Source organism: Rattus norvegicus, chromosome 10, assembly GCF_021556685.1.
Source record: "Rattus norvegicus strain SHRSP/BbbUtx chromosome 10, alternate assembly SHRSP_T2T, whole genome shotgun sequence".
Lineage (NCBI taxonomy): Eukaryota > Metazoa > Chordata > Mammalia > Rodentia > Muridae > Rattus > Rattus norvegicus.
The window spans coordinates 74287473-74297666 of record NC_141543.1 but is presented as its reverse complement, the minus strand read 5'-3'; the positions used below and the strand labels follow the sequence as shown (position 1 = coordinate 74297666).

The 10194-nt window shown below is 45.6% G+C and overlaps 1 protein-coding gene and 1 pseudogene across 1 annotated transcript; both read left to right on the top strand.

Moving 5' to 3' along the window:
• The first annotated feature begins 261 nt into the window (after window positions 1–261).
• Ccl6 (C-C motif chemokine ligand 6) lies at window positions 262–5938 on the top strand. Its single transcript, NM_001004202.3, has 4 exons — window positions 262–385; window positions 4033–4080; window positions 4379–4487; window positions 4830–5938. The coding sequence occupies exons 1-4, from the start codon at window positions 310–312 to the stop codon at window positions 4942–4944; spliced, it is 348 nt and encodes a 115-aa protein (NP_001004202.1). The 5' UTR covers window positions 262–309; the 3' UTR covers window positions 4945–5938.
• A 1795-nt stretch (window positions 5939–7733) lies between these two features.
• On the top strand, window positions 7734–8219 carry Rpl30-ps12 (ribosomal protein L30, pseudogene 12; annotated as a pseudogene).
• Window positions 8220–10194: the final 1975 nt, after the last annotated feature.

The following is a 10194-nucleotide window of genomic DNA, read 5'->3' as shown; positions in this document are numbered from 1 at the left end:
CAAGAAGACCTTTGAGTAGGGGGCACCTTTCTCTCTAACACCCCCTTCATTGTCCCTATTTTTCTAGCCCACCATGACCTCTGCACTCATTTCCTGTTGCATTCTTGACCCTTTACTTCCTGTTGCATTTTCAATCTTGTTCCCTCTTTTAGAACTAGCCTGTTGTGTATTATGTAGCCAGGAACAGCATTCTGAGCTCTACCCTGGGCACTTCCTGAACCTCCTAGCTTATAAATACCAGGGCAGGTCAGACAGTCAGGGAGGAGTGAGCAGAGATCCCCAGACCAGCTGGGCCTGTCCTTCAGGATGATGAGACATTCCAAGACTGCCATTTCATTCTTTATCCTTGTGGCCGTCCTTGGGTCCCAGGCTGGGCTCATACAAGGTGAGTTCACTGAGCTCTCTCACCCAGTGGGTAAGTCTGTGAGAAATGCAGAAGTGGAGCTAGGGAAGGAGACAACTGCCCTCCTGGAAATACTCTATCCTTGACATGGTGATGGAATTTCCTAAGAAACACCATCAGGTTATAGATCTGCCTGTCTGTAGCCTTTAGGCCCTGGAGGAAACTCGACGGAGAAGCTGGCTCCCATTTGGGGAACCAATTATGCTTGATAAGTTTCTTTAGCTGATACAGGGCTAAGATATGCTCTCAAAAGAACAGGAGTAAAATTTTAAGTAGGAGGGAAGCAGATTTGCAGGAGGCATGATGGTTGAAGTGTCAGATACCACCTCTAACAACGCCGTTATTTTGAAGAGGTGAGACAGGCAGGTGATCAATTCAACCCAAGACCGTTTAACTGTACTATTCTTTCACTTGACAAATGCATTAACTAGTGCTTCTTATGTGCTGGACAGCTACAGTTCTGTTTATCTCATGGCTGTTGGCACACCGATTCCTCCTAATAGCCCTGTAGGGTAGGTGTCATATTAAATAATGGGAAGTTGCCTTTTTTTTTGTATGAGAAAATAGTAAGCCATCACTGATTTTCTATATCTTCCTCTATTACCATGATTGCTGTCATTTTATAAGTGAAGAAACTGAATCAGAAGTCATAGCTTCAAGATTAAGGCTAGTAAGTAGTAGAGTTAGGGTAGGGGTGAGCCTGGAATGGAGTCTACAAAGACATGGTCTTTTGGGATCTTTTCTGGGTTTTGCAACCTCTGCCTGGAACACGTGAAGCATGTTACAATGTATCCACGTGAGTCCTTAATGTAAGTCATACTGGTTATACCGTCCCTTGGTGTCCTGGGACCCTAGACCCACCCATGTGGACATCAAAATCCACAGATGTCATCTGTGTGTTTTAACACATCTTCATCTGTGTGTTTTAACACATCTTCATCTGTGTGTTAAATATAACTTTACTAGATATTTGTAAGACTTCAAACAACTTAAATGTCAACAAATACTCACTGTATTGTTGTCCAGGGAACCACAGCAAAAAGTCTCTAGTGTTCCAGTTAAAGTTCAGAAAATGTTTCCTTGCTTGGCTGTGCATGTGGACACTCCAAAGATGGCAAACCCACTCTATAAAAGAAACCCACTAAGAACAATGGAAACAATTGCTGGATGAGTTATAGCTTAAGCCTTACTGCCAGAATCATTAATTTATGCTATGGTATGAGAAGCGAATGCCAGTATTTTAGTCAGATTTATTTTGTTTTCATGCATGCATGCGTCTGAGTGTGTGCATGCCCACCTGTGTGCAGATGCCTTTGGAGGACAGAAGAAGGTGTCAGATCCCCTGGAACCGGAGTTACAGGCAGTAGAAGTCACCTGACATGGGTGTTGAGAACTGGACTCTGACCCTCAGTAAAAGCAAAAAGTGCTTTAATTATTGAGCCATCTCTCCAGCCACTAAAAATCAACCGTTAAAGCTATATTTTCAGCTATGCTAACCTAACTACAAGTTGAAAAGGGGGAAATGAAGGAGGGATAAAGGAAAGGAGAAAGAAGGAGGGAGGGGGAAAGGAAAAGGAGGAGGGCAGGAAAAGAGAGGGGGAGAAATAGGGAGGGAAGGTTGTTTGAGTTGCATTTGCCTAGTTATCACAAGGCAGGTTTACAAGATTTTATCCAGAATCTTTGGCGCTATAATGAATTTTGCAGTGCATAAGTAGAGTTTTGATAAGTTAACACAACACATACCAATTTCACTTCCAAATATTGGCCCCAAAGATTCAAAACAGATACATGGAAAGACTTTCTTGCAATTATTTTCATTCCCACCACACAAAAGAAGAAGGCACTACATATCCATCAGTAGATGAGTGTGTAAGTAAAGTGTGACAGGCACACTTGGACAGAGGAATATTACTCACCGCTAAGAGGGAAGGCATTCTGGGGTGTGCAACAAAAGGGAAGAACACAGAGGAACCGGTATCGCCAGGGGAATATGCCAATCAGGAAGGGCAGATACTGCCTGGTTCCATTCCCATGTGTCACTTCAAAGGAGCGGACTTGTAAAGACAGAAAAGGCAAGGTGGTGCATGCCTGTAATTCCAGCTGCTGGGAAACTGAGGTGGGGATCCTGAGTTTGAGGTCAGTTTGAGCAACACAGTAACTTACGCCTTGTCTTTAAAAAAAAAAAAATCAAACCCAGGGAGTCAAGTGGTGCTCAGTAAGCTGACAGGGAGGAAGAGGAAAGGTAACATTCAGTGGGTTCTGGCTTTCAGTTTTTCAGGCTAGAGAGGTTCTGAGTGGATGAGGTGGTTGTTACACAGTACCTTGAATGTACTTGATACTATTAAACTGGACACTTAAAAATTACTTAAAGGAGGCTGGCAGGTTGATTTCTGCTTTGCAAGCTTAGCCACCTGAGTTAGATCCCCAGAACCTACATAAAGGTAGAAGAAAAGAACTACTTCCACAAGACTAAGCTGTCTTCCATTTGCGTGCACACATACACATACACACACACACACACACACACACACACACACACACACACACACACAAAAGCTTGTGCCTGTCTGCTATGCCGGATACGATCTAGAAAACATAGTAACAAAGTGACGTTCCTACAATATCTTTATACTGATGGGATGAACAGTTGTTAAAGCAACAGCAACAACAACAACTTCACTACACTATGAAGGACATCATACCACCAATTGGGTTGCTATGAAATTTGTTTCTAGAGTTGATGCAGAGTGTCATGGATTGTAGATGTGTAGACACAACTGGCCTATCACAAACTGTATTTCCAGTTAACTTACCTATGTTAAGTTTGCAGCTCGTTTTTAGTACTTGAGAGTCTACAGAATGTTTTTATTTCTCAAATATTTGCAAAGGGTCACAGGGTGGGGTAAATCTCACCATAAAAAGATACACTAGCCTGAAGCAGACCATCGACCCAGTGGATAACAGAGATCCAACAGCAGAGCCTCTTTCTCCAGCTGTCTCTTGATGGGAGAAGGGGAGCCCAGCATGTTGGTGCGCACAGTATTTTCAGCACTCCCAGTTCGATGCTGTAGAATTCAAGAGAGTTCAAGGCCACCCTGGACTTGAACAGGTGGAGTTTACCTTGTGTACTGACTAGTTTTGTGTGTCAACTTGACACAAGCTGGAGTTATCACAGAAAAGGAGCCTCAGTTGTGGAAAGGCCTTCATGAGACCCGGCTGTAAGGCATTTTCTCAACTTGTGGTCAAGGTGGGAGGACCCAGCCCACTGTGGGTGGTGCCGTCCCTGGGCTGGTGGTCTTGGGTGCTATAAGAAAGCAAGGTGAGCAAGCCAGGGGAAGTGAGACAGTACGACACATCCCTCCATGGCCTCTGCATCAACTCTTGCTTCCTGACCTCCTTGAGTTCCTGTCCTGACTTCCTTTGGTGATGAACAGCAGTGTGGAAGTGGAAGCTGAAAAAACCCTTTCCTCCCCAACTTGCTTCTTGGTCATGATGTTTGTGCAGGAATAGGAACCCTGACTAAAACACCTTGTTCACCAAAAACTGGGGGTGGAATATGTGGTGAACAGTGGAGCACCTAAAATGCTGCAACCATGACTTTATTTCCTCACCTTGTCTGTTTCTTCCAGATACGGTAAAAGAAGATCGTCCCTTTAATCCTACAATAATTCACCAAGGTAAACGACCAGATAGGACATGTTTAAAAGGGCTGGGTGGATATGGCATTATAGCTTCACCTTCCCCCATGGCAGGACAGGACTGAAGGGCCCTGAAGGTGCTGAACATCTCTGGAGAAAGTGGCATGTGGTTTGGGGACTCACCCCAGTGATGCCATCTCTAAATATACCTGGGTGGCCTGAGTGCACCTGCTAAGAGCAAAAGTATCCCCTGAGTTCTGACCTTTCTCGACCTCCATGGGACCCCTCCCCTGCAGCACTCTTAAGAGTAACAGCCTGGCTATTCCTCTTCCTACAGGCTTTCAAGACTCTTCAGACTGCTGCTTCTCCTATGCCTCACAGATCCCATGTTCAAGATTTATATATTATTTTCCAACCAGTGGTGGGTGCACCAAGCCAGGCATCATGTAAGTGTCAACCTCACTCATTGTGTGTTATGGGGAGTGGGAGCCTCCAGAAGCTTAGATGACCTGGTGGATAGACTTCCAGAAAAGGCCCCTCCTTGGATCTCACCAGGTGAGGGGGAGGATACTTCAGGGTGTAGGGAAGGAGACAGCAGTCACTCCAGGAGTCCTTAGTGAACCTCAAAGGTCTAGAGGGGGCCCCAGAGAGGGGATGATGGTGCTAAGCTACCTTCTGGAAAGAACAGACCATTGAGTGGGAAATCAGAGGGTCCAGAGACTAGGTTTCCCCTTCCCTCTTTACTAGAGAGCTCTGTTTGTAATCTTTCTTCTCCTTTTTCTCTTCAGCTTTGTCACCAGGAAGAGGAAGCGGGTCTGTGCCAACCCGAGTGATCAGAGAGTTCAGACGTGCATAAGCACCCTGAAGCTAGGCCCAAGATCTGGGAACAGTGCCATTGCTTGAGAAGGAGGGCGTACTGCCACCTGCATTCTTCTGTCTCCCCAGTGACCACCTAGGAAGCGCTAAGCATTTGTTTTTATAGATATTTAAAGCACGTATTCTTCTGTACAGGTTTAAAGCAGCACATGTAGTCCACAGTATTCACATGGATTCAGCCTGACATGATTAGAGCCATCTCGAGGTGTAACCATCATGAGTGTCTTTGGGTAACTGTTGGGTTTTCTTGCATAGTTCCTCAGCAGATTATAAATGGATAAACTACTAGTCTTTGGGACTTTGGAATGTGTCTGGTTTTGATGCAAGCTTAAGCCAGGTGTATCCAGCTGAGATGAAATCAATTTTTGCCCTAAGCCATACATATGTCCAACTTTGTGGGGACCCAGCTGTTCTTCCTGCCACCATAGAGCAGTAAGTGACCCCAATAAAGTGCACTCCATGTAGCTATGGGTCTGTCTCTCTTCAGATTCATAGGGCTGTGGGGCCAGTCTGAAATCGGGCTATTAGAATGAAAGTATCCCACTCACTCGCTCGCTCACCTTGAATACAGCAGGGAGAAAGGGATCATATAACTGAATATTCTAAATGATATAAATTTCTAATATATAATATTTCTAAATATAATTTCTAAATATTCTAATGATAGAAATTTTAAAAAAAAATTAAAACACAGTTTTTTCCGATATATTCCTCTGAGTTTGGTGCAAAATGGAAGAATGCCTGTTCCAGCAGGGCATCTTCTTCTCTACCTGACCTTCTCTGGGGAACCTGACCCCCAAACCCTCTACCAAAGGAAGTTCAGATAGCTGTCGACAAATTGTTCAACTTCCTTTTTCCAGCAATTACCTGGGATTCCCGGAATGGCTCTCCATGCAAATGAGGCATTCCCAATACTTTAAACTTCATCCAATAATTTACATTTTACCCCGAAAACTCCTACCCACACTCCAAGGTTCATGTATAGGCCTGGTTCACCCCAAATAAAGTGTGCATGCGCAAATTGTTTTGCTGAAGATCCTCTAAGAGAGCTGCTTCATTGACTACTGTCTAAAATCTTCAGAGAAGTCCTTCTCCCCCATCCATCCCCAACCTCCATACTCCCATCAGAACCAGGTTCCTGCAAACCCTACCCTTTTGGATTCTTCTTCATCCTTCCAGGCTGCTGTACAACTGGTGCCTGGACACTCTAAGGGAAGAAGCAGAATGCAGAACCACACTGGCGCCCAACCACAGCTGGCGCCCAACCACAGCTGGTGCCCAACCACAGCTGGTGCCCACGTGGATTCAACAGGATCTTCTGGCCAGAGCATTCTCTGGTGTTGGCATAAGGACCTTAAACCTCTGTGTGAAAGCCAACAGCCCATACAAGAGTTGGCAAAGACCTTCTTTCTAATTTTTTCTTAAAACAAAAATTTAAAACAGTAAACAGTAACACAGCGGCCAGTAAATAGCATTTAGGGTGGCCAGTAGAACTCTTAAGATCTTTGGGAAGGCTTAACATCTTTGGACCTCTGTGGAAACCCTAGAAGCCCAAAATGCTGCATTGAACAATGCGTATCTTTTTTTTTTTAATCATGGAGTATACTTCATTGCATAAAAAACACCCCCTTGGATTGGAAAAATACAGGCTCTATTAAGGTCTCCTACTAAAAACAATAAGACAAAACAGCTCTCCAAAAAGCCATGTGGGCTCTCAACCCCATCTGCTTCCCCTCCTGCTCAGCAGCCCTGAACTCTGAAGAGTTGTTAGAGGTGGTGGGAAAACAGCCATGCCACGTGGTGGCCTCCCCCACCCCTTTTTCCCTGGCCCATCAAGACAACACTCCACAGGATGCCTTTATAACCACCGGCGAATCACCACACCACCTCATGGCTTTTGCCACTTTCCGTATCTCTGCCAAAGTGGAGACAGAGCCCCTGCTTCTCTTTCCTTTGAGCCACGTAGCTACACTCTCCAAGAACCCACCAAGGAAATGGAGGAAGAGCCTCATAACCCCGTGCCCTCCTCTCTCCAGGCAAGAGGAGAGGGAGTGCCTGCTGATCTCTCAGCTGGCTCCGCCTTCTCTATTTGTGTCCCCACCAGGAGTTTGGAGCCCTGGACAAAGGCCTCACCTGGGCTGCAACCTCACAAAGTCAGATCACCGAGTTAAACGGTTTTTTCCATAGCCCAGCCTGCAAGGTCCTACTGCCACGCACTCCATTTGCTTTGGACTTGAGACAGAGTCGCCAGGCCCTCTGGCTCTTAGGTTCGGACTCCCAGTCCCACCAGCAGGGTGCCACCAGACACCTATGCCTATTTCCCTCTCCCTTTCTGCTTTCTAGAGTTGCAAACATCCTGACACCTGGGCTATGGTGCCGCACAGTCAGGGGCCAATGTACAACCAGGGAGACAGCGTGCGCGGCCAGAGCAGGCAGCTGGGGGGCTGTGAAGCAGGCGCCTCTCTTTGGCCAGGCATCGAAGCATCTAAACAGAAGGGACCTGCCAAATCTGGCTGATGGCACAGCCAGATGCAGACTACCAAGTTGAACCCTCTGGGAGGACTGCTTCCGAAAGCCAATGGAGACCCAGGAGATCTAAGTTGCAGAAATGAAGGGCAGAATTTTGCTGCTACAGTTTGAAGTGGCATAGCTTGGGACAATGTAGCCTGCCCAAAACAGAATGCTTCTGCTTCTTTGTTTGAATTCTGTTTAAATGCTTGTGTCCCCCCCCGCCCCCCCCCCCAGTAACAGGAATAACTAGAAGACTGTTCATGCTTTTAACCCAGAATTCTTCTCCAGGCCTCTACTATGACAAAAAGACGTGTGTCTATTTCCTTTAAAAATTCTTTTAAGATCTTGGCATCTGATCTTGGTTGGGGGTTGTCCCGCACCTAAGGCAAGAAGATGGTGGCTGCAAAGAAGACGAAAAAGTCTCTGGAGTCGATCAACTCTAGGCTCCAACTTGTTATGAAAAGTGGCAAGTAGATGCTGGGGCACAAACAGACTCTGAATATGATCAGACAAGGCAAAGTGATGTTAGTTATCCTCGCCAACAACTGCCCAGCTTTGAGGAAGTCTGAAATAGAATACTATGCCATGTTGGCTAAAACTGGTGTCCATCACTACAGTGGCAGTAGCATTGAATTGGGTACAGTGTGTGGAAAATACTACAGAGCATGCACACTGGCTATCATTGACCCAGGTGACCCTGATATTATTAGAAGCATGCCAGAACAGACTGGTGAGAAGTAAACAACAAAGTTCTCCTTTAATAAAACTTTGCCAGAGCCACTTCTAAAAAATACGGTGTCTGGGTTTCTTCTTATTGTTTGGCTTTCTTGAAACCACTGGCAAGACTTGGGTGAAAGTTATATTGCCTGGTTTCCATTTTGCTGGGGTTTTGTTAAAAGATTGTACACTGTTTATCATGCAAAATGTGTTTCTGAGTATATTTTGAATATTGAAATACACATTTGTGTAGATCTAAAAAAAAATTCTTTTAAACTTCAAAGAATCATCTAAGATCCCCTTATCACAAGTCAAATGGACTACATCAACAACTATTATTTACTCTCTAATTAATAAAAATAAGACTGCTTAAGCCAGTTTGTTCTTCCCAGACAAGCTGTTACCGCCTATTCCAGACACATAATTAACATGGCGTTTCCTTTCTCAGCTACCTTAAGCAGGTGACATAAATGACCCCTTCCCTTCCCTCTGCTTTCCTTACTGCAACCCAAGTGACTGCCTTCATCCAGGAGGCCTCCAGAGAGGGAGGTTTCAGACATTGGGAAGGCCACATTGAGTCCTCCAGTTGTGGTAGCACCACACTCACCAACCTTAAAACTCATTTTCAGCTTCCCATCGATGATCCCTGGGATGAACAATAGTGAATGGGAATTGTGGGTAAGCTCTACCCCCAGTGGATTTGCTAAGTGCCCCATAGCTGACCTGCACATCTCCTGCCAGCTTGTCTCTGCCTCCAAGTCAATATTTACCCATGTCAGCATTCTTCAAGGGAAAAGTCAAACTGGGAGGGAGGTTCAAACTACCCTTTCTTGGCCCGGGTACATCAAATACACAGCCGATCTCCTTCCCCTAACCACCCAACCCGACCCTCAATGTATCTCCTATGCTTCCCTCTCCTATAGTTGACTGTTTTCCATTAACATCCAACTTCATGAACCGCCATGGGTCCTTATCCACACAGAAGTCACAAAACATTCCCCCCTTTGACCTTCCCCTCCCCATTTGCCTCATAGGTTCTGCATCACCGTCACCACGCCAATATACTGATTCTTGCATTAAATCCCCTTCTCAAGGCTTCTGCCTGTGACAATCAATAGTTCTCCATGTTTACTATAAGCCTAAAGAACTCACCTTGCATCTGGGAGGAGACTGAAAAAAAGAGAGAGAGAGAGAGAGAGAGAGAGAGAGAGGATTCTTCATCCCCTGCTCATCAGACTGAGTTTCACAGTCTTGCTAGATTCCACAGAAGCAACTGGGGCAGCCCTCATCCAAACACCATCTGGCCAGTGACTTTTCAGGACAAGCTTGACCAGCTGGTGGCTCCCAGTATAGACAGTCCCTCCAATGATAGACAAACTCCCTAGAGTGGGTTGCTCTCTAAAACTGTAGAGCTCTGGAGTTGATGACTGTTAAACAGGAAGGGACTTGCATTGGGTCGGGGGAGAAATGCTGTTTCTATGTTAACAAATCTGGGCTGGTTGGTCAAAACATACAAATTCTCAAAGATCTCCATTGGGATCTCCGAGCATGCTATGCACCCAACAACACCCCAACCCCATGGTACTCAAGCCCTCTGTAAGGGTCCATGACTCGCTGAAGAATGACACCCTGGACTCAGATGGTATCTAAAAGCAAAGAGTGTTTTATTCTGCAGAAGTCCAGGTGTTGTATCCACATTGCGAAAACCCCAAAGAGACCACCAGGAACCACAACTCCGATGCAAGCACATGAGAGTCTTTATTCAAGCTCTTGAGCTTGGGCCACAAACCTTCCTAATGCCACAGGATAGGACAGTGTGCCCAGATCTAAGGGGGTGAAGTTTTTAAAGGAAAAAAATGCAAGCCGGGGCTGCTCAGCCTTGGCTTTGCATGATTGGGTAAGAGGTTTATGAGGAAGTTGACTTTTAAAGTGCTTGGTTTGTTTTAGGTGTCAAGGCCACAAACGCCTCTGGCCTGACCATCTAGTCATGAGCAATGTGTGGTTTTTCCAGGAACAGTGATATGAGACTCCCAAGGATCATTTGGGTGG